The following is a 24,992-nucleotide window of genomic DNA, read 5'->3' as shown; positions in this document are numbered from 1 at the left end:
CGGACCTTCGCTCTCCTCTGACTATGTTTCCGGCCTCTCCCTCTATGGTGCGGCAATTTTCAAATCGCCGACCCGTTCCACGTCGGACCAACTCTGGTCCCACGCCTAAACGCCAACGACAATTACCTGCTGATGATACTTCTCCACCTTCTCGTTCTTCTCAGAAACGATTGACACGTCCTTCACTACCTTTCCACACTCAGTTTCAGACTGAACAATGGACCAAGTTCTTCACTTTACGACCGACTTCCTCTACTGCCTATCTTTCTGACCATAGTATTGGCAAGGCACTCCTACGCCATGTTGGTAAAGATATTTCTTTTCATGCTCTTAAGAGCGGTACACGCATCATTACCGTACAGAATGCTACCCAGGCTCATGAGCTCTCTCGTCTTTCCCATATTGATACTGTTCCTGTCACTCTTGAAAAACATCATTCCCTCAATTCTTGTAGTGGTACCGTCATTCTGCCCCATACCATAGTTCAACAAAATTTCCAGACGTGTGGCACTGACATTCTTGAACAGCTGGAACTCCAAGATCTCCCAATCCTCAAGGTAGACACTTACGTTCTTCCTGCCCGCGGGCGGAGACGATACCCTAGCAATGTGGCTCGTTTAACTTTTGACAGCCGAGAACTCCCATCCTCAGTTTATATAGCAGGACATCGGTTACAAGTTCAAAAGGTGATCCCTACACCACAACAGTGTAGAAATTGCTGGCGATTTGGCCATCCAGCGAAATATTGCAGATCTATCTCCGAATGCCCAGTCTGTGGTGCCGATGACCATTCTAATACGTCTTGCAATCGATCTCCCTCTTGCCTTAACTGTCATGAGGCTCACCCTTCGTACTCTCGCCGTTGTCAAGTCTATTTAAACAAGCGGGAAATCCGTTACCTCAAAGAGACAGAAGGTCTCCCTTATGCCATGGCAGTTTCTCATCTCCGCCTCCAAGGGAGACTCCCATGTGTTTCTTATTCCCGTGTTTCAAAACGTCCCCCCACTTCTGGTATCCCATCTTCTACACCCACCTCTGTGGTTACCTCTCCCATAGTCACTCCTGTATCTAATCCTTTTGCTGTCCTCGGCTCAGACGTCCCTACTTCAATGCCTCAGTCTAATCTCGCTTCTTCGAGTTCTCTCTCGCAAGCCTCAGTATCGACGAGAAATCGTACGACACCTCCTCCCAATCGTCCCTCTACTTCTCAAAAGTCAAAAAAAGGTCTGTTAACACCTCCTACCCATCTTCCACCTCCTCATTTTACCCTCCCTGTCTCTGTCCCTGGTTCTTACCCTCTCACTGGCTCAGTTACAAGTGTAGAGGTTCACCCTCCTCCTCGTACTGTACCTTCCTCCCCTGTTCCCTCCCAAGTTTCTTCCTCATCTGCCACCTCCCAGGTTCCTGCCTCTTCTGTCCCCTGCCACGCTTCTCCAGTTCCCTCCACCCTTTCGCCCCCCCTACCTTGGTACAGTCCAATACAGTTCCAATCTTTACTCATCCTCCCCCTACCATTTCCAATATTGTCTCCCATACGACGTCTCTGAATTCCGAAACACTTGAAGCAATCTCTGAATATATTGCAGAGACCAAACCATCAATGGACACTGATCCACCTTCCGCTCTTTCTCTCTCCTCTGCTCCATCTGCGCAACTCCTTTCTTCACAGCGCACCGTTCCTTCGCTGCTTGAACGTTTTCCACTGCCTCCGCATGTGGACTTTTCTAACCCCTCTAGTCCGTAGGAACCCTTACCTGCGGATTTCAAGTATCTTTATCATTGCCAATCATGGCCTATTTACAGTGGAATATACGCGGCCTCGGGTAATCGGGGTGAGCTTCAGATGTTACTCTCCCAGTTTGCCCCTGTTGGTGTTTGCTTACAGGAACCAGAATTACACTGCTGTTATTTCTCACATCTCAGGCTATAATTTATTGTATTCTTCAGATCCTTTTCCTGATGGGACCTTTAATGAAAGTGCCCTTCTTCTACGCACTGATATTCCGTACCATCAGCTATTTGTTCATACTTCGCTGCATTACACAGCAGCCCGTATCCACTTACATAGGTGGTATACGCTCTGTTCTTTATATCTCTCTCCTTCTCGGGCATTATCTATTCCGGATATTGCCTTCCTTGTTTCGTCATTACCGCCACCGATTCTGTTACTTGGTGATTTTAATGCCCACCATTTCCTCTGGGGGGGGGGGTCTCACTGTGATTCCCGTGGAATTCAGTTAGAGGCTTTTCTTGCCACCCACCCCCTCCATGTTTTAAATACAGGTACTCACACCCATTTTGATCCTCGGACTCATACTCTCTCTTGCATCGATCTCTCAGTCTGCTCTTCCTCCGCCGCATTAGACTTCACTTGGTCTGTTCTCCCGGACTTACATGACAGTGATCATTTCCCAATCATTCTTACTTCCCCTTCATATTCACCACCTCTTCGCACCCCACGCTGGCAATTTAATCGGGCAAATTGGAACCTTTACTCACACCTAACTGTTTTTAAAGAGGTTCCTTCTTCGTCCTCCATCGATGAGCTTTTACACCTCTTCTCGTCCTCCGTTTTCACCGCAGCTTCTCATTCTATACCCCAAACTTCGGGCAGGCATTCTCAGAAATGCGTGCCTTGGTGGTCTCCTGCTTGTGCTCGTGCAGTACGTTTGAAACGCGCTGCATGGGGCAGGTACCGGTACAATAGAACCACAGAGAGACTCCTTGATTTTAAACAGAAGCGTGCGATCACTCGCCGTGTCATCCGTGATGCTAAACGCACTTGCTGGCGAGATTGTCTCCACCATCACCTCTGCTTCCTCTATGAGTACAGTCTGGAAAAAAGTACGAAAACTGAGTGGTAAATATTCTCCTGACCCGGCTCCTGTTCTGCGGGTTGCCGGTGTTGACGTAGCAAACCCACTAGATGTTGCCAATGAAATTGGCAATCATCTGGTCCGTATTTCTCAGGGACTCCATCTATGCCCCTCATTTCTTTCCTCAAAGTCTGCCAGAGAGTTAGCACCCTTGGACTTTTCTTCTCTCAGAGAAGAACAGTATAATGTGCCTTTTACACTTCAAGAACTGGAGGCAACACTCTCAGCTTGTCGATCATCGGCAGCTGGGCCCGACGACATTCATATTCGTATGCTACAACATTTACATCAGTCAGCCCTTGCAGTCCTATTACGCCTTTACAATCTTATTTGGTCACAAGGAGTTCTTCCACAGCTGTGGAAATCCGCCATTGTTCTCCCTTTCCGCAAACCAGGCACTACGGGACATGAAACCTCCCACTATCGTCCCATTGCTCTTACGAGTGCAGTTTGCAAAGTAATGGAACGCCTAGTAAATAGACGTTTAGTGTGGTATTTAGAGACACACAACAGTCTCTCCACTCGTCAATATGGCTTTCGTAAGGGACGTTCTACCATAGACCCCTTACTACGCTTGGATACGTATGTTCGTAATGCCTTTGCGAATAACCACTCAGTTATTGCCATATTTTTTGACCTTGAGAAGGCATATGACACAACTTGGAGGTATAATATTTTAGCCCAAGCCCACTCCTTAGGCCTTTGAGGCAATCTACCATCCTTCCTTAAGAACTTTTTAACTGACAGGCATTTCCGTGTTCGGGTTAATGATGTGCTCTCCCCGGACTTTATCCAAGCTGAAGGTGTCCCCCAGGGATGTGTTCTGAGCACAACACTTTTTCTCCTTGCTATTAATGATTTGGCCTCTAGTCTTCCATCAAATATTTGGTCATCACTCTATGTTGATGACTTCGCTATTGCCTGTGCAGGCGCTGACTGTCACCTCATTACAGTTTCTCTCCAACATGCAGTCGACCGTGTTTCCAATTGGGCCACCACACGTGGGTTTAAATTTTCCAGCACTAAAACCCACCAAATTACTTTCACTAAGACGCTCTGTCATCTCCGATCATCCTTTGTACCTCTATGGCTCCCGTATCCCTGAACGTGATACAGTCAAGTTTCTGGGCCTCCTCTTTGATCGTACGTTATCCTGGAAACCTCACATTACCTCTCTGAAGGCAACTTGTCACAGCCGGCTGAACCTTCTTAAAAGCCTTGCTCATCTTTCATGGGGAGCTGATCGTCGAACCCTCCTTCGCCTACATTCCACCCTTATTTTATCGAAACTTGATTATGGTGACCAGATCTATTCAGCGGCATCTCCTGCTACTCTCTCTAGCCTTAACCCCATTCATCACCAAGGATTACGTTTGTCTTGGTGCTTTTCGCTCTTCCCCTGTCGAGAGCCTCTATGCAGAAGCGAACGTTCCATCCTTATCCGATCGCCGTGATGCCCATTGCCTGCGCTACTATGTACGCTCTCATGATCTCCGCAATCCTTCCATTTATAGAATGATCGCTGATATTAGTAGACATTCTTTATTTGTTCGCCGCCCCTGTTTACTCCGTCCCTTCTCTCTTCGCCTTCATTCGCTCTTGTCTTCTCTTCAACTACCACCTTTCTATGTACATGTAGCATCTCACTTTTCCCTACCCCCCTGGAAAGTTCCGGCTGTTCGAGTCTGTTCTTTCTCCCTCCCTTGCTCGAAAGCCCAACTGTCTACGGTCGCTTCCCGCTCTCTTTTTCTTGATCACTTTCACTCTCATTCTCATGCCATTGCTGTGTACACAGATGGCTCTAAGTCTTCTGACGGCGTAGGATTCGCAGCAGTGTTTCCGGACAGCGTCGTACAAGGGCATTTACTATCTTCGGCTAGTATTTTTACTGCTGAATTATATGCCATCCTTACAGCACTTATCCGTATTGCATCTATGCCTGTGTCATCATTTGTGGTTCTCGGACTCCCTTAGTGCTTTACAGGCTATACAAAAATTTGATACACCTCACCCCTTAGTCCTCCATATCCAACTTTGGCTACACCGCATCTTTACCAAGCATAAAGATGTTTTTTGTTGGGTCCCTGGTCATGTTGACGTACAGGGCAATGAACAGGCAGACACTGCTGCGTGGTCAGCAGTACATGACCTACCAGTTTCTTAGAGGTATTCCATTTACATACTATTTTGCTGCAATATCTTCCCACCTTCACACCCGTTGGCAACAACGTTGGTCTACTATGCTCGGCAACAAACTTCAATCTATTAAACAGAGTATAGTTACTGGCCGTCTTCTTATCACCAGTGTCGAGGTTGGGAGACTACTCTCTCCTGTCTTCGCATTGGCCATACTCGTCTTATTCATGGATATCTCATGGAGAGGCGTCTTGCTCCTCTCTGTGAGAATTGCCAAGCTCCATTATCAGTCAGCCACATTCTGTTGATTGCCCACTTTATCAACGAGCACGCAGAATTTACCTCTGTCGTCGTCTTCGCTCCGCTGCTCTCTCTTTACCTTCCCTTCTCGCTGATGGACCCACCTTTCATCCGGACTCTCTCGTTGACTTTTTGACAACAACTTACTTACTTCACAAATTCTGATACCTTCAGCCCTTTCTACTTCAATCTCTTGCTACCCTCTACCCCTGTACTATCCCCTGCCCTGCTGTTTTCTGTAACCTGCTGATCATCCCCCCTCCCTTCTGCCATCCAATACCCTCGCTTCCTTCCCTACCCTGCAGCGCTGTATAGCCCTTGTGGCTTAGCGCTTCTTTTTTATTATAATAATAATAATAATCTAGGGGAGACATCCCAGTACATGTATTTCTTATTCTCGAGTAATTAAGAGGCCCCTGGCCTCTGGGGTCCCAATTCTCACGGTCTTCCCTGCAGTCACACCTTCCACAGTCATCTCTGTATCTAATTCTTTTGCAGTCCTGGTCTCCGAGGTCCCTACCTCATCACCTCATAATGTTCTTGACTTTTCGCTCTCAAGTTTCTTTATCTACTAGATCTCGCACAACCACTCCTCCCCTTTGCCCCTCTACTTCCATGAATTCCAAAAAAATCCCCATTCTATAAATCCCTATCAACCCCTTCACTTATCCTATTCAGATATCTTTCCTTTCGAGTCTCTGTACCTGGTTCTTTACCTCTTACAAACTCGGTTACGAATGTGGAGGTTCATCCTCCCCCTCGTACAGTACCTTCCTCTCCTGTCCCCTCCCAAGTTTCTTCTAATGTCCCCTCCCAGGTTGCTTCCTTTCCTGTCCCCTCCCAAGCTTCTTCCCAGGTTTACCCTTGACTTTTGCTTCCCCCCTACTTTGGTAACTTTCATTGATACCCTGATCTTTTCTATCTCCAGTATCATCCCACATCTGACATCCTTGTCCTCTGAAACACTTGAAGCTATCTCCGAATATATTGAGGGGACTAAACCATTGATGGACACTGATCCCCCTCCTGTTGCTGCTCTTCACTCTTCTCCATTTTCACAATTCCTTTCTTTACAGCATTCCAACCCTTTGCTGCTTATTTCTTTTTTGCTGCCTTTACACGTGAACTTTTCTAACCCTTCTAGTCCATAGCTACCTATTACTTTGTTCTTGGAAATGTAGCATCTTGGGCCCAATCTCACTGCTTAGGCCTTCAAGGTAATCTTCCATTTTTCCTTAAGAGCTTATCAGAGAGAGATTTCTGTGTTTGGTTAATAATGTGATTTCCCTGAAGGTGTTCCCCAGGGATGTCCTGAGCACCACACTTTTCCTCCTCGCTATAAATGATATGGCATCTATTCTTCCATCTAATATTTGCCCATTACTGTTGAAGACTATGCTATAGCTTCCCCTCAAGGAAGGTTTGTTCCTTGTTGGTGGAGGCTCTTGATCTGGGGGAATTGGATCTGTGCTCCAGTTCCCTGAATTAAAGTCTGAATACTTTCCACATTCCCCCTCCATGCGCTGCATAATCCTCCGGGTTTAGTGCACTCCCTTGATTATAATAATTTGCTATAGCTTATGCAGATGCTGACTGTTGCAGTCTCTCCCCAGCATGCGATCAACCGTGTTCCAATTGGGCCACTGCTCATGGGTTTAAATTTTCTAGTAATAAAACACACCAAATTATTTAAAGAAAGTTCTACCGTCCCTGTTAATTCATTGTACCTGCATGGCTCGTGTATTCCTGAATGCCACCTTGAAGGCAACTTGTCATAGCCGGCTGAACCTCCTTAAAACCCCCTCTCATCTTTCATGGGAGGCTGATCATAGAGCTCCGACCTCATTCTGCCCTAATTTTATGGAAACTAGATTATGGCAACCAGATATATTCAGTGGCCTCTCCTGCAACTCTCTAGCCTTGATCCCATCCATCACTAGGGAGTATGTTTATGCCTCTCTGCTTTTCGCACTTCACCTGTTGAGAGTCTCTGCAGATGTGAATATTCCATCCTTGACTGATCATGATGCTCATTGCCTCTGCTATTTTGTTCGATCTCATGAACACCCACCCCCCCACCACCCCTGCAATCCTTCCATGTATAGGATAGTAACAGATGTTAGTAGATCCTTATTTGTTCGTCACCCGTTTACTCATTCCCTTTCTCTTCGTCTACATTCACTCGTCTTCTCTTCAGTTGCCACCTTTCTATGTTCATGTAGCATCTAACTTTTCCCTTCCCTTTGGGTAGTTTTGATGGTTCATGTCTATTCTTCCCCACTGCAATGCGCGAAAGTCCAATTACCTACAGTTTCTTCTCGTTTTCTTTCTTAATCACTACCAGTATTGCATCTACACCTGTGTCGCCATTTATAATAGTTTCAGACTCCGTTAGTGCTGTGCAGGCTATACAAAAATTTGATTCACCTCATCCTCTGGTTCTTTGTATCCAGCTTTGGTTATGCTGTATCTCTAACAAGCATAAAGATTTTTTTTTTTTGGTTGGGTCAGACATTGCTGTGCGATGAGCAGTATATGACCTCCCAGTTTCTTATAAAGGTGTTCCCTTCATGGACTATTTTGCTGCAATTTCTTCCCACCATCCCAACTGTTGGCAACAATGTTGGTTTTATCTGCTACATACCCCTCAAGGGAGGTTCCTTGACGCTGGTGAGGGGCTCTCGATCTAGGGAATTGGATCTGTGCTCCGGTTCTCTGAATTGAGTCTGAATGCATTCCATTCTGTCCTCCACCCACATGTGCTGTATAATCCTACAGGTTTAGCGCTCCCCCATGATAATAATCTGCTACATAAATTACATTCTATTAAACCAAGTATAGGCTTCTGGCCGTCTTCTTCTCATCAGTGCCGTAGTTGGGAGACTTCACTCTCCCATCTTCACATCAGACACATTCATCTTACTGACGGATATCTCGTGGAGAGGCTCCCTGTTCCACTGTGAGAATTTTCAGGTTCCAGTTTGTTAGCCATATTCTGTTGGACTGTCCACTCTATCAACAAGCATGCGTAATTTACCTCCGACGTTGCTCTAATGCCCTTACTTTATCTTCCCTCTTTGCTCATGGACCCTTCTTTAACTCAGACTCTCTTGTTGACTTTTTGACAGCAACTGATTTACTGTACAAACTTTGATGATGCTACCTGCAGCACTCCTCAGCCCTTTTTACCTCCCTCTTGCTGCCCTATACCCATGCACTTTCCCCTGCCCCACTGCACTGCATAACCCTACTAATAATTTCCCTCTTTCTACCCAATACCCTTGTATTCTTCCCAGCCCTGCTGTGTTGTGTGACCCTTGTAGGTTTAGCACTTCATTTTTTATAATGGCAGTGGATCAGATAAATACCATACCAGTCATGCTGGTGTGGTATTTTTCTGTAAAAACTGGCATTTGTGGTCACAGTGGGGCCCATGTTAGCTTCTCTGTGGTGCATAGAAATGCCTAGTTGGATGAATCTTATTTGAGCCAGCTGGCCCAGTGGTTAACGCACTGGCCTGTGAGTTTTAGGGCTTGCTTGTCAAGGGTTCAAGCCTCACTCTTAACGTGATTCCTCTTCAAGGGGGGCTCCTTGTCGTGGTGAAGAGGCTCTTGGTCTGAGGAATTAGACCTGTCGGTCTCCTTCCTCAGACTGAACCTAATTACCCCCCAATCCCCCTTCCCTGTCCCATCCTCCCTTTTCCCTTTCCTCCTCCTCCTTCCTGTCCCTCCCTTATTCCCTTCCTCTTTTTGGCCTGTAGGATTTTTCCCACAGGCATGCTGGTTCCTAGGTAGGGGGAAGGGTACTGGGGTCCATCCCATTCCGTTGAGGTTCTTGGAGGTGGCGTAGTTTGCCGTGGAATCTGGATTGCCTGGAGATGTCCCAATCCCTCTCCGGTATCCCGGGGGTGGCTTTGGGTGTCTTTTGGGCAACGGGTATATCTCTGGAAGCCGCCTTTCGGATTCCGGAGGTGGTGGCCAAAGAAGGTATGCTTTGTGGCGGATATCCGGCCGCCCTCTCTTTTGTCCACCGAGGTAGCTTGGCAGATGTGAGGTTGCTATAACGGATTGCTGGTTTACTGGCATGAAGGGTAGGGTATGGCACGGGTTCCATGCTGCATCTGCGCTACTTGTGATTCTGAGGTCCTCTTGGGCACGGAGGGAGATTTCCAGCCCTTTCATTCCTCCTTCACTCTCCCCCCCCCCTTTTTTTTTTTAAACAAAAAGACAAGAAGTAACCTAACCATGGAGATCCCAATCCATGAACCTCCTACCCCCGGGCCCCCTTCTTGATACGGCACTCCATTCTGACCCTGCCTCGTTTTTTGACCACTCTTCGGACACCCCTGATGCCCCTGTACCTCTTTCTGGTGCTGTTTCCTCACCCGCTTCAGGTACCGGGGCTTTGACTGACTCCTTTGATTTGCCTGACCTCTGCTCTCTTTCAACTATGCTTCCGACCTCTCCCTCTACGATGCGGCAATGCAGCAATTTTCGAATCGCCAGCCCGTTTCACGTCGGACCAACTCCGGTCCCACTCCTAAACCCCAACGACAATTTCCTGATGTTGATACTTCACCACCTTCTCATTCTTCTCAGAAAAGATCAACCCGTCACGCACTCCCTTTCCATGCTCAGTTTCGGAATGCACAATGGACTAAATTCTTTACTTTACGACCGACTTCCTCTAGTGCCAATCTTTCCGACCATAGTATTGGCAAGGCACTCCTACGACATGTTGGTAGAGATATTTCCTTTTATGCTCTTAATAGTGGTATGCGCATCATCACTGTCCAGAATGCTACCCAAGCTCATGATCTTTCTCTTCTTTCGCATATGGATACTATTTCTGTCACTATCGAAAAACATCATTCCCTCAATTCTTGTAGTGGTACTGTCATTCTGCCCCATACCATAGTCCAACAGCATGACATTCCAACAGCAATGACATTCTCGAACAGCTGGAACTCCAGGATCTCCCAATCCTCAAAGTAGACACTTATGTCCTTCCTGCCTGCGGGCAGAGATGATACCCTTGCAATGTGGCTCGATTAACTATCGACAGCCGTGAACTCCCGTCCTCTGTTTATGTCGCAGGACATCGCTTACAAGTTCGGAAGGTGATCCCTACACCGCAACAGTAGAAATTGCTGGCGTTTTGGTCACCCAGCGAAATATTGCAGATCTATAGCCGAATGCCCAGTCTGTGGTGCCGATGACCATTCTAATACGTCTTGCAGTCGACCTCCCTCTTGCCTTAATTGTCATGAGGCTCACCCTTCGTACTCTCGCCGTTGCCAGGTCTACTTAAATGAGGGTGAAATCCTTGGCAGTTTCTCATCTCTGCCTCCAAGAGACACTACCTCGTGTTTCTTATTCTCGTGTTTCAAAATGTACCCCCACTTCTGGGGTACCATCTTCTGCAGCCTCCTCTATTGTTACCCCTCCCATAGTCACTCCTGTATCTAATCCTTTTGCTGTCCTGGGCTCAGATGTCCCTACTTCAACACCTCGGTCTGTTCTGACAACTTCGGGTTCTCGCTCACAAGCCCTGGTATCGACAAGATCTCGTACGACACCTACTAATTGCCTTTCTACTTCTCAGAAGTCCAAAAAATCCCCTTTGTTCAAATCTTCCTTGCCCCCTCCTTTCCTTCTTCTGCCCCCACATTTTACCTTTCCAGTCTCTGTACCTGGTTCTTCCCCTCTCACTGGCTCTATTACAAGTGTGGAGGTTCACCCCCCTCCTCGTTCTGTGCCTCCCTTCCCTGTCCCCTTCCAAGTCTCTCCCTCTTCTGCTGCCTCCCAGGGTTTTGCCTCTTCTGTCCCCTCCCACACTTCTTCTCCAGTTCCCAACATGCTTTCGTCCCCCCCCTACTTTAGTACAGTCCATTACTGTCCCAATCTTTACTCACCCTCCTCCTTCTATCTCCAATATTGTCTCCCGTACGTCTTTGAATTCAGAAACACTTGACGCTATTTCAGAATATATTGCAGAGACTAAACCTTCAATGAACACTGATCCACCTCCCGTTCCCTCTCTCGCCTCTCCTCCTCCTCCACAACTCTATTCTTCGCAACGCTCCATTCCTTCACTGCTTGAATGTCTTCCGATGCCACCGCATGTAGACTTTTCTAACCCCTCTAGTCCATAGGTGCCCTTCCCTATGGATACCTGGAATTTTCCTCATTGCCAGTCATGGACTATTTACAGTGGAATATCCGCGGCCTCAGGGGTAATCGGGGTGAGCTTCAGATGTTGCTTTCCAGGTTTTCCCCTGTTGATGTTTGCTTACAAGAACCAAAATTACACTCGGCTGTTTTCCAACCTATCTCAGGCTATAATTTATTGTATTCTTGAGATCCTTTCTCAGATGGGACCTTTAATGAAAGTGCCCTTCTTCTACGTAATGATATTCCGTACTGTCAACTATTTGTCCATACCTCACTGCATTACACTGCAGGCCATATCCACTTGAATAAGTGGTTTACAATATGTTCTTTATATCTCCTTCTCGGGCATTTTCTATCCCAGATTTTGCCTTTCTTGTTTCATCCTTACCACCACCACTTCTGTTACTTGGCGATTTTAATGCCCACCATTTCCTCTGGGGGGGGTCTCAATGTGACTCATGTGGTATTCAGTTGGAGGCTTTTCTCGCCTCTCACCCTCTCCATGTTTTAAATACGGGTACTCCGACCCATTTTGATCCTCATACTCATACTCTCTCTTGCATCAATCTATCTGTCTGCTCTTCCTCCACTGCACTAGACTTCGCCTGGTCTGTTCTACCGGACTTACATGACAGCAATCATTTTCCAATCATTCTTACTTCTCCTTCATATTCACCACCTTTCCGTAGCCCTCGCTGGCAATTTGATCCAGCAAATTGGGACCTTTACTCGCAACTCACTGCATTTAGTAAGGTTTCTTCTTCATCCTCCATTGATGAGCTCCTACACTTCTTCTCGACATCAGTTTATACCGCAGCTTCTCATTCTATACCCCAAACCTCAGGCAGGCACTCTCAGAAGTGCATGCCTTGGTGGTCTCCTGCTTGTGCTTGTGCAGTACATTTGAAATGCGCTGCATGGGGCAGGTACCAGTACAATAGAACCGATGAGAGACTTCTTGACTTTAAGCAGAAGCGTGTGGTCGCTCGCCGTGTCATCGGTGATGCTATACGCACTTGCTGGTGAGATTATGTTTCCACCATCACCTCTGTTTCCTCTATGAGTGCAGTCTGGAAAAAAGTGAGGAAATTGAGTGGTAAATACTCTCCTGACCCGGCTCCTGTTCTGCGGGTCACAGGTGTTGATATAGCAAACCCTCTTGATGTTGCCCTTGAAATTGGCACTCATCTGGTCTGTATTTCCCGGGGGCTCCATCTATGCCCCTCATTTCTTTCCTCAAAGTCTGCCAGAGAGTTAGTACCCTTGGACTTTTCTTCTCTCAGAGAAGAACAGTATAATGTGCCTTTTACACTTCGGGAACTGGAGGCAACACTCTTAGCTTGCCGATCATTGGCAGCTGGGCCTGACGACATTCATATTTGGATGTTACAACATTTACATCCATCAGCCCTTACAGTCTTCTCCCACCTCTTCAATCTTATTTGGTCACAAGGAGTTCTTCCCCAGCTGTGGAAATCTGCCATTGTTCTCCCTTTCCGCAAGCCGGGTACTACGGGACATGATGCCTCCCACTATCGTCCCATTGCTCTTACTAGTGCAGTTTGCAAAGTGATGGAATGTCTGGTAAATCGACGTTTAATGTGGTAATTAGAGACACACAACAGCCTCTCCACTAGTCAATATGGCTTTCGTAAGGGCCGATCTACCATAGACCCCTTACTACGCTTGAATACATATGTTCCGTATGTTCGTGCGGCACTGTATAGCCCTTGTGGCTTAGCGCTTCTTTTTGATTATAATAATAATCCGTCTGTTCGTAATGTCCTTGCGAATAACCACTCAGTTATTGCCATATTTTTTGACCTTGAGAAGGCATATGACACAACTTAAGAACTTTTTAACTAACAGACATTTCCGTGTTCGAGTTAATAATGTGCTCTCCCCGGACTTTGTCCAAGCTGAAGGTGTCCCTCAGGGATGTGTTCTGAGCACAACACTTTTTCTCCTTGCTATAAATGATTTGGCCTCTGTTCTTCCATCCAATATTTGGTCATCACTCTATGTAGATGACTTCGCTGTTGCTTGTGCAGGCGCTGACTGTCGCCTCACTACATTTTCTCTCCAGCATGCGGTTGACCGTGTTTCCAATTGGGCCACCACGCATGGGTTTAAATTTTCCAGTACCAAAGCTCACCAAATTACTTTCACTAGACGCTCTGTCATCTCCGATCATCCTTTGTACCTCTATGGTTCCCGTATCCCTGAACGTGATACAGTCAGGTTCCTAGGCCTTCTCTTTGACCGTAGGTTATCCTGGAAACCTCACATTACCTCTCTGAAGGCAACTTGTCACAGCCAGCTGAACCTTCTTAAAACCCTTGCTCATCTCTCATGGGGCGCTGATCGTCGAACTCTCCTGCGCCTACATTCAGCCCTCATTTTATCAAAACTCGATTATGGTGACCAGATCTATTCAGCAGCCTCTCCTGCTACTCTAGCCTTAACCCCATCCATCACCAAGGATTATGTTTATGCCTTGGTGCTTTTCTCTCTTCCCCTGTTGAAAGCCTCTATGCAGAAGCGAATGTTCCATCCTTGTCTGATCACTGTGATGCCCATTGCCTTCGCTACTATGTGCGCTTTCACGATCTCCGCAATCCTTCCATTTATAGAATGGTCACCGATATTCTTTATTTCGCCGCCCGTTTGCTCCGTCCCTTCTCTCTTTGCCTACATTCGTTCTTGTCTTCCCTTCAGTTACCACCTTTATATGTTCATGTAGCATCTCACTTTTCCCTACCCCCCTGGGAAGTTCCAGCTGTTCGGGTCTGTTCTTTCTCACTCCCTTGCTCGGAAGCCCAACTGCCTACTGTGGCTTCCCACTCTCTTTTTCTTGACCACTTCCACTCTCATTCTCATGCCATCGCTGTGTACACAGATGGCTCTAAGTCTTCTGACTGCGTCGGATTCGCAGCAGTGTTTCCGGACAACGTCATGCGAGGGCATTTACTATCTTCAGCTAGCATTTTACTGCTGAATTGTATGCCATTCTTGCAGCTCTTATTCGTATCACATCTATGCCTGTGTCATCATTTGTGGTTGTCTCAAACTCCCTTAGTGCTCTACAGGCTATACGGAAATTTGATACACCTCACTCCCTAGTTCTCCATATCCAACTTTGGCTATGCCGTATCTCTATCAAGCATAAAGAAGTTTTTTTGTTGGGTTCCTGGTCATGTTGATGTACAGGGCAATGAACAGGCAGACACTGCTGCACGGTCAGCAGTACATGACCTACCAATTTCATATAGAGGTGTTTCATTTCCGGACTATTTTTCTGTAATAGCTACCCACCTTCACACCCGTTGACAACAACGTTGGTCAACTTTACTCGGTAACAAACTTCATTCTATTAAACCGAGCATAGGCTACTGGCCATCTTGTCATCAGTGCCGAGGTTGGGAGACTACTCTCTCCCACCTTTGCATTGGCCACACTCGTCTTACTCATGGGTATCTCATGGAGAGGCACCCTGTTCCTCTCAGTGAGAAGTGTCAAGTTCCAGTATCAATTAGCCACATTCTGTTAGACTGCCCTCTCTATCAAGAAGCACGCAGAATTTACCTCCAATGTCGTCTCCGCTCTACTACTCTCTCTACCTTCCCTTCTTGCTGATGGACCCTCCTTTAATCCTGACTCTCTCATTGAGTTCTTGACAACAACTGATTTACTCCACAAACTCTGATGATACTACCTTTTGCACTCCCCTCAGCCCTTTCTACCTCAATCTCTTGCTTCTCTCTACCCTTTCACCATCCACTGCCAAGCTGTTCTCCGTAACCTACTACTTATCCATCTCCCTTTTTCCACCTGATACCCTCGCTTCCTGCCCTGCAGCGCTGTATAGCCCTTGTGGTTTAGCGCTTCTTTTTTATTATAATAATCTTTCCGTGATTTGTTTGTATCGTGTTATTACAGTTTATGCGAGTCACAGACTGACGACTGCAGTCTGCAGAGATCAAGTAGCTTCAAGGTGTGTGGAAATAAGAAACATAATGGTCTATACACAGCGGATAACACTTGATATTTTCCTCAACATTTAATTGATAGGCTGAGCTTTTCCCAACCTCAGTTCAATTCATTTATTTAAGTCATGCTGCCATATACTCTCTCCCATGCTTATAAAATGTGACACATAACAGGTGGTCAACATTCAGGTGCTTATTAAAGGTGCACAGCGGCAGCAGCCAGAAGTAGAATTGAGACTATGGAAAACTGCTGACGCTGTATGACCCTTCTAGGTTTAGCGCTTCTTTTCATTATAATAATAAAACTACTGACATTTCTTGTCCTGATTTTCATAGCCATGTGGACTATGTATGGTGTTAGTTGTGTACTGTAGTACATCCTGTGCGCTGGTACAGCTCCATACCTGGAGTATACCTGGAGAGGGTTTTGGGGGTCAACGCCCCCGTTGCTCAGTCTAAGACCAGGGCTCGTGGTGAATCAGGGTCTGATCAACCAGGCTGTTACTGCTGACTGCAGCGCTGTTTAGCCCTTGTGGTTCAGCGCTTCTTTTTTATTATAATAATAATGTTACTACTGGCCACACGTAAACCAATATACGAACCACAGCCTGGCTGATCAGGTACCGACTTGAGGTACCTGTCCAGCATCGTGATGAAGACAGCCAGGAGTCTATTGGTAATCCCTCTTATGTATGCTGGGAGGCAGTTGAACAGTCTTTTATTTATTTATTTATTTATTTATTTATTTATTTATTTATAATTTGAGCACACTTACAGAGGTACAAAAAAAAAATACAGATAAGAGCAGCATGCCAAAGCCACTTATACTATGCATAGCATTACGGGCTGGCTTAAAATTAACTTAAGATTAACTAAGCAATGATGAAATCAGTGAAAAACATTAATGTAAACTGATTACTATAAAGCACAAGTGAGTATTACAAAGACAGGTCATATGGTTGCATGCATTGTTGTAAATTCAGTAGAATGGAGTATTCTGTTAGGTAGTGAATTTAAAAATAATAAAGTTAGATTGGGTTTTAGGTTTAACATTTATGTGATATAATTGTGAGAAACATTTAAGATATACAATTTATAAGGTTCAGTTATTCAGTATTTATTTGGTTTTGGGTGAGTAAGTGATCTTTGAGAAGAGACTTGAATTTATAAACAGGTAGTGTTTCTTTTATATTTACAGGTAATGAATTCCAGATTTTAGGGCCTTTTATGTGCATTGAGTTTTTGCATAGCGTGAGATGGACACGAGGAATATCAAAGAGTGATCTGTGCCTTGTGTTATGGTCATGTGTTCTGTTGAGGTTGGCAAGGAGATGTTTGAGGGGAGGGTTAATATCAGAGTTGAGTGTTCTATGTATGTAATAGGTGCAGTAATAAGTATGGATGTTTTGTATGGTGAGTAGGTTGAGTGTATTGAATATTGGTGGAGTGTGCTGCCTGTAGTGAGAATTTGTTATCATTCTAACTGCAGCCTTTTGTTGGGTAATTAGTGGTCTGAGATGGTTACTTGTTGTTGAGCCCCATGCACAAATTCCATAGGTGAGATAGGGGTAAATAAGAGAGTGATATAGGGCCAGGAGGGCTGACTGTGGAGCATAGTACCGTATCTTCGATAGTATGCCTACAGTCTTGGAAATTTTCTTAGAAATTTGTTGTATATGTGTATGAAATTTGAGTCTATTATCAAGGTGGATTCCTAAGAATTTTCCCTCTGTTAGCTTTGTGATAGGTGATCCGTTTATCATTATGTTAAGAGGGACATCTGTAGCTCTGTTACCAAACTGAATGAAGTAGGTTTTGTCAATGTTTAGTGTAAGTTTGTTAGTACTCATCCAGGTAGATATTTTCTGTAATTCGGTATTTACAGTATTGGCTAGCGTGACTGGGCTCGGGTGGGAGAAGACGTATGTTGTGTCATCAGCAAATAGTGTGGGTTTGAGTAATTGAGAAGCATTTGGTAGGTCATTTATGTATAGGAGAAAGAGAAGAGGGCCAAGGACACTTCCCTGTGGGACACCAACTGTAATTGGTTGTGCAGAAGAGTTTGCCCCATTTGCGTACACATATTGGCTTCTGTTGCTGAGGTATGACTTGAGGTAGTTGAGGGAGTGCCCTCTTATACCATAGTGTGATAATTTTACGTGGAGCAAGTCATGGTCAACTGTATCAAAAGCTTTACGTAAGTCAATGAAGATCCCCAGTGGGACTTCTTTTTTCTCTATTGCAGTGTATATATGTTCTAGCATGTGTATAATAGCATCATTAGTATTTTTATTAGGCCTGAATCCAAATTGGCAGGGGTTGAGTATGTTTTGGGAGATAAGGTAGGAGTAGATTCGTTTATGAATTAATTTTTCGAAGATTTTTGAGAGAGGGTGTAAGTTGGATATTGGCCTATAGTTATTCAACTCTGTTTGGTCTCCTCCTTTGTGGATCGGGGTGACCCTTGCTATTTTGAGTACTGTAGGGAAGGTGGAGGATTCAATGGATTTGTTAAAGAGTGTTGCAATGATTGGTGATAGCACTTGTGACACTTTTTTGTATATAAAGGGTGGTAAGGTATTTAAATCTCCTGCCTTGTTTTTTAGTGCGTTGATAATAAGGGAGACTTCGTATGGGTTAGTCGGAGCTAGGAACAGTGTGTTCGGGTAGTTGCCGGTGAGGTAGTCATTTGGTGGGGTATCTGAGCTTGGGATTTTATTGGCAAGGTTTTGTCCTATAGTGGAGAAGAAATCATTGAGTCTGTTTGCTGTTTCTGTTGGTGGGAGTTGGGGTTCATCTGATTTTGCTAATTTTATTTCGCTATTTCGTGATATCTTTTTTGTTCCCAGAATTTCTGATAGGGTTTTCCAGGTCTTTTTTATATCACCTCGTAAGTTGGATAATCTGTTCTCATAATACAATTTTTTTGCCCTTCTTATCAGGCTGGTTAGGATTGACGAGTAACGTTTTGTTTGGTCTCTGGTTATGTGACCCATTCTGTACTGTTTTTCATATTGGTGTTTTGTATTTATGGATTTGAGAATGCTGGGTGTTAGCCAGGGACTGTTCAGTCTCTTAGCTGTCATCTGCTTAGTTTTTTTAGGGCAGTGCTTGTTATAGAGGTATTGAGTCTTTTTTAGAAAATTATTAATACATTCGTCAATATCTGTATTGATTTCTAGCTCAGTGTGCCAATCAATGTTTGCTAATGCTGTTGTGAAGTTATTAATGGCTGCCTCATTGTGAAGTCTGAAGGTGACTTTAGTAGTGTCTTGGGGTAATTTACCAAGAGTTGTTATGAGGAAAGTAGGGTAGTGGTCTGTGGTATTATCTGTAATTATGCCTGATTTTAAAGGGGATATGGTGTTGGTCCAGATGTGGTCAAGTAGGGAAACACTAGTCTCTGTAACTCTTGTAGGTTTTGTTACTGTTGGTAGCAACATACAGTTACTCATTGTGTTTGTGAATTCAGTAACGTGTGGGTCCTGGTCTTGCAGGAGATTTATATTGAAGTCACCTGAGAGTAGTAAGTGATCTTTGTTCATGCGTGCATCAGTTATCATACTTCCTAGGTTTTGACTAAATTGGCTAATGTTTGACTGTGGAACTCTGTAGATGTTTATCAATGTGAGAGGTTTTTGTAGGTATTTGGATTTGAATTTGGCTATTATATATTCCCCATGTTCATCTCTTGTGCAAGTATTAGTGATACATTCTAGTTGGTCTGAGTAGTATATGGCTGTGCCACCCCCTTGTTGGTCTGGCCTACAGTTGTGTATGGCTGTGTAACCAGGAATGGTATAGACATCTGTAGTATCAGGCTTTAGCCAGGTTTCAGTTAGTGTAATGATGGACATATTGGCATGTAAGGAATTTAGTAATGCTATGAGGTCATCGTAATGCTTGCTTAAAGATCTGATATTGTAGTTAAAGATAGTTATGTTGTTGTTGGCACTGAGAAGTGCCTTTGATTGTTCTGCAGTGTAGTAATTACAGTAACTGTTTGATTCATTTAAGTCATTAAATAAGAGGTTGGTATCTGGATCAATGCTTGTAATCATAAGATTTGTAGTGAATCTATAGTTAGAATTAAGTATAAAACAAAGTAAATAGTCTTAAGCTAAAAAATAGCACCTGAATTATTTAACAAATGTAAAATAATGAGCTAAGGTAGTTTTTTTTTTTTTTTTTTTTTTTTTTTTAAGCTAAAATAAAGGAGACAATATAAAAGGGACTAGTACAAATAAAGTGATGATCAAATAATGGAGCTTGGGAATATGATAGTAGGTAGTACTATAAAATAAATGAGCTTTGGAATATAATGCAAAATTGTGAACTTGTTCTACTTTAGCACCTGAGAATAGCACCTTGATTATTTTAACAATTGTGAATGTATAAGCTAGGGTAGTTATATAAAGCTAAAATAAAGGAGAAAATATATAAGGGACTAAAATTAAGTAATGGTAAACAAAGTTAAATGGACAGATGGTCACTATGAAATAATATTGGTTTAGGAGTAAGATCTGATTTGTAATATTAGATAAATTGAGCAGTTTATTGCACAATAAAAGTAAAAAAAATGAGGTAGTTGGTACTAGCTAGCAAAAGATAGTTTTGGTACTTGCAAAAAAGTAATTGGAATATACACTAATTGAATATACAATGTAAAGTGACTAAAAAAACAAGTAGTGATAAACAAAATTAAATGGACAGGTAAGAAAAAATGAATATTATTAATTTGGAGTAAGATTTGACTTTTAATTTAAAATTATGAGCAATTAATAGCAGTAAGAAAGTTATAGAGTATTGGAGGTAGTTGGCATTAGCTAGTGATGAAAAATAATAAAAATAATAATGTACAATATGATAGTAACGTACACTATATGCACCACACGTATATATGTATTAAGGGCACTTATTTAATCTGTTACAGAAATGTCAGCTTTTCTAAGGAAGGTAGAGAAATCATGTTCGTTTGAGATGGTATATTGTTGTCCTGTTGATGTTTTCCTTACTAGTATTTTCCCATCTCGCGTGAAACACTGATGTATTTTGTTTTCCTGTTTAAGTTTTCTCAGCCTGAACAGAAGGTTTTGACGTTTTTTTGTTAGACACTCATTTATGTACACTCCATTTTTCATTGTAATTGCTGATTTAATTAGGTCCTTTCTTTTATCGTATGAATGAAGTCGGATCATTATACTGTGTTTACTTCCTGGTTTTCCTAACAAACGTGTTTCTTTGATTTCATTGTTTTGCACGATGACTTGTACGTGGTTCTGTATTATCCTGATAGCAGTTTCTTTGCACTGTGCTTGTGTTATGTCACTAGGAATGTGTGGACTGTTTATTATAACTGCATCAGACAACTTATCTTGTTCAGTTTTGTCGTCTTGGAAATCAAGGTATTCATTTAGTCGAGTGTGCATGTTCAGATTCCAGTCCTTGATTGCTTCTTCAACCTTCATATTTATTGTTGTTATTTGTTCAGTGTGACTGGCTATAGCTGCTTTTAGAGTATTTTCTGTATCAACACTTCCCGATGTAATCTTCTCTTCAAGGTTTTGGATCTTATTCTCGAGGTTGGTTATCTTGGAATCTCGTCGCTCGAGTGCTGCTTTGATATCTTTGATTTCATTTTCTAGAGCAACGATGTAGTCCTTGATATTGTCAGGAATAATCGTACCTGAGTTGGGACCATGACACTTATTGTGTTGTCCCTTAGCTTACTCGTGGCACCCCTGTTTTTCATTGGGGGAATGTTACATCTCCTGCCAAGTCTTTTGCTTTCGTAGGGAGTGATTTTCGTGTGCAAGTTTGGTACTAATCCTCTAGAGTTTTTCCAAGTGTATATACAGCGCTGTATAGCCCTTGTGGTTTAGGCAACACAACAGTAACAGCAACAACAAGCACAGCAGCAGCAACACAACAGTAACAGCAACAAGCACAGCAGCAGCAGCAGCAGCAGTTAACAACAACAGCACCAACAGCGGCTAGCAACTGCAGCAGCAACAGCAGCTAGAAACCCCAGCAGCAGCTAGCACCAACAATAGCAGCTAGCAACAACAATAACAGCTAGCAACAGTAGCAGCAGGAGCTAGCAACACCAACAACAGTAGCAGGAGAAGCTAACAGCAGCTACAATAATAACAACAGCTAGCAACAGCAGTAGCAGAAGCAGCTAACAACCGCAGCAGCAGCTAGCACCAATAACAGGAACTACCAACAACAACAGTAGCTAACAATCGCAGAAGCAGCAGCAGCAGCAGCTAGCAACAACAGAAGCATCTAACAACAACAGTGGCAACAGAAGCAGCTAGCAACAACAGTAGCAGCCAGCAACAGCAGTAGCAAAAGAAGCAGTTAACAACAACAGCAGCAGCAGAAGCTAGCAGCAGCAGCAGCAGCAGCAACAGCAACAACATCAACAACAGCAACAACAGCAGCAGCAGCAGCAGAGTATCAACATCACCATGATGAAGCACAAGATGAGAGAAAGACAGAATACTCATTGTGTTCAGTTACCAGTCAGAGTGGAGCGGCAGGTGAGTGTTGTACTCTCTTGTCTTCTTTATGTTCAGTTACCAGTCAGGGTGGAGTAACAGGTGAGTGTTGTACTCTCTTGTCTTCTTTATGTTCAGTTACCAGTCAGGGTGGAGTAACAGGTGAGTGTTGTACTCTCTTGTCTTCTTTATGTTCAGTTACCAGTCAGGGTGGAGTAACAGGTGAGTGTTGTACTCTCTTGTCTTCTTTATGTTCAGTTACCAGTCAGGGTGGAGTAACAGGTGAGTGTTGTACTCTCTTGTCTTCTTTATGTTCAGTTACCAGTCAGGGTGGAGTAACAGGTGAGTGTTGTACTCTCTTGTCTTCTTTATGTTCAGTTACCAGTCAGGGTGGAGTAACAGGTGAGTGTTGTACTCTCTTGTCTTCTTTATGTTCAGTTACCAGTCAGGGTGGAGTAACAGGTGAGTGTTGTACTCTCTTGTCTTTATGTTCAGTTACCAGTCAGGGTGGAGTAACAGGTGAGTGTTGGACTCTCGTGTCTTCATTGTATTGCTTCTCTGTCATTATAAACCCTTCATAGAGTGTTCTTCATGCCTGTGAGAGCATTTCAAACTTCCACGTTATAAAATATTAATTACAAAGAAGGCCACTAGCATGCCTAGGCATTTTGGGCAGACTAATACTAATTAATACCATAGACAGACCCCTGGTTGTCTTCAAACAGGCACTGGACAAGCACCTAAAGTCGGTACCTAACCAGCCGGGCTGTGGCTCGTACGTTGGATTGCGTGCGGCCAGCAGTAACAGCCTGGTTGATCAGGCCCTGACCCACCATGAGGCCTGGTCACAGACGAGGCCGCGGGGGGCGTTGACCCCCGGAACTCTCTCCAGTTAAACTCCAGGTATATTGACAGGTTATGGATCAGTACATTTTAACATACATCCTTATAGAGAATAAACTTGATTGATTAATTGATTGATTAATTACTGCATACTGATACAAAAGTTAGGTAACTGAAGTGATTAATTAGATTTATAATAGTAAGTAAGTAAGTTTATTCAGGTATACACAAATACAGTTACATAGAATTATCATACATAGCAGCATATGTGTAGAGAACCTAGGATAACCCAAAAAAGTCAGACACAGTGACTTATTTCCTTAGTGAGGTAGTACAAAACATAATATTACAAATGGAAAATTTAGTAATGAGAATGGTTAAGGGAGTCAAGATGTTACCATTTTTTTTTTCGTCCGATATCTTTCATTTTTTGGTGTACATAAGATGTGTTTATGAAACATATTATCTGTAAGTTTCAATAACATAGCCAAAAAACAGCTGAGAAAAAATATATACACTGAAAACTGCATTTGTCAGGAAGGTGTAAGTTAATGGCACTAGGAAAAGTGGTTTTGGGACTTGGTACTCATAAAACAATCATAATACAATATTCTGACAAACTGCAGTCACTGTTAATATCTTATCTTTATTCTGTAAAAAATAAAGTTTATAAGTTTTTTTACATGTTGCACAATACCTGGCCCTTAACTCGCATATAACTCCCAAAATATTTGGAAAAATATTATTCTCCCATTGCCAGACAGGAGAATAATCATTGATTTACGATTGTTTTTAGTAAAGTATTTCATTTAAATCAATAATAAAGGCTAATCTTGATGAAATAAGTTAATAACTTATTTCCGAGATAATCGCCTGGAACGCCGGCCGGCCTCCCGACTCGTGAAAAAACAATTTTTTTTTTTTCGAGAAAATTGAGTTTGTTTCAGGGTTTACTTGTGAGCTAGTATGGTATGGTATGGTTTGATCTAGTGTAGTTATCCTCTCCAAAATACCGTTTTCTCTTACTTAAACGCCATAGAAGACGTTAGGAAGGAAGGGAAATGATTTATTCCTAATATCCCTGATAGACACTGGCCATATTATGGCCTATTTTATTAATTCTAGTGTATATATAATGTTTATATGTCATTTATAGGGTTTATTATGTCATATTAGATCAATTCTGATAGATAAATAAGCCGTAGAGTTGATATTAGTTCAATAATGATGAATTTTCTCCGGACTCCTACAGCCTCCCGAGTCCCCGGATGTTGCAAGCTGGTTCCTGATTGGTTGACACTCGTATAAACTCCGCCCATTCTTATATGATACCAAATAGTCAATTATTATATTAGCAAGAATAATACAAGAAATAACACACACACAAAAAAAAAAAAAACGGAAAAAATCCCCCCAAAATTTACGGGATGTGAGCAGTCATGATGGCAGCGCCGATGTCACCATACCTGATATAAATGACTGTAATTCCTTGTAGAAACGTTGTAGGACATTAATTCTTGCACCGTTGTCCAGCCAAAGAGTTTAGCCAGTTTTCTATGCGAATAACTCAATTTCCATAATTTTTCGATTTGTTTTCGCTCGAGGGCAGTACATATTGCCTCCCCTTAAGGAGGGAGGGACTAGTATATTGGTCCATATATGGTTAATTATGGTTACATTGTCTCAGTTGTCCAAGAGCAGCGGCAGGGAACACTTGTGCTGTTTCCTGACTAAGTAAGTAAGTTTATTCAGGTATACACAAATACAGTTACATAGAATTATCATACATAGCAGCATATGTGTAGAGAACCTAGGATAACCCAAAAGAGTCAGACACAGTGACTTATTTCCATTGGGGTCCTTTACCTAACTTGTGTCAGTTATCCTGGTTGATTTAGTTATAATTGGTATGAGAAGTGTTGTTGATGATGTCAGTTACAGTCTGGTCATGTGTTTGATCAAGGTTAATGTTGAAGTCACCGGCTAGGTGAAGGTTATTCATTTGGTTATTTGTGATTAGTGTCTAATATATCGCTGAAATTTTGGATATTTGTGTGAAGTATCTGGTAAATGACACCGATGGTCATAGGAATCCTAAGTTTTTTTTTTTACAGTAAAATTAGCACAAATATGTTCTCCATATTCATGACTGTAGCAAGTGGTGTTACAACA

The 24,992-nt window shown here is 43.3% G+C and overlaps 1 protein-coding gene across 9 annotated transcripts in view; it reads left to right on the top strand.

Moving 5' to 3' along the window:
• The first annotated feature begins 21,924 nt into the window (after nt 1–21,924).
• The window catches only part of LOC128700402 (carbonyl reductase [NADPH] 1-like), an 85,168-nt gene continuing 82,100 nt past the window's right edge, over nt 21,925–24,992 (top strand). Inside the window, exon 1 of one of the 9 annotated variants that reach the window (XM_070099998.1) lies at nt 21,925–22,019. Coding sequence is in view for 4 of the 9 variants with exons in the window: in XM_053793608.2 (XP_053649583.2) it covers nt 24,490–24,554 (65 nt within the window). In the remaining 5 variants the exon portion in view is untranslated. Of the gene's footprint in view, nt 22,080–22,392; nt 22,440–22,472; nt 22,497–24,420; nt 24,559–24,671; nt 24,696–24,742; nt 24,814–24,992 lie in introns of those variants that run through there. The other 8 variants (XM_070099996.1, XM_070099995.1, XM_070100001.1 and 5 more) reach the window with 8 other exon arrangements.

This window comes from Cherax quadricarinatus, chromosome 71 (genome assembly GCF_038502225.1).
Source record: "Cherax quadricarinatus isolate ZL_2023a chromosome 71, ASM3850222v1, whole genome shotgun sequence".
NCBI lineage: Eukaryota > Metazoa > Arthropoda > Malacostraca > Decapoda > Parastacidae > Cherax > Cherax quadricarinatus.
This window is presented reverse-complemented; position numbering and strand designations above follow the sequence as displayed.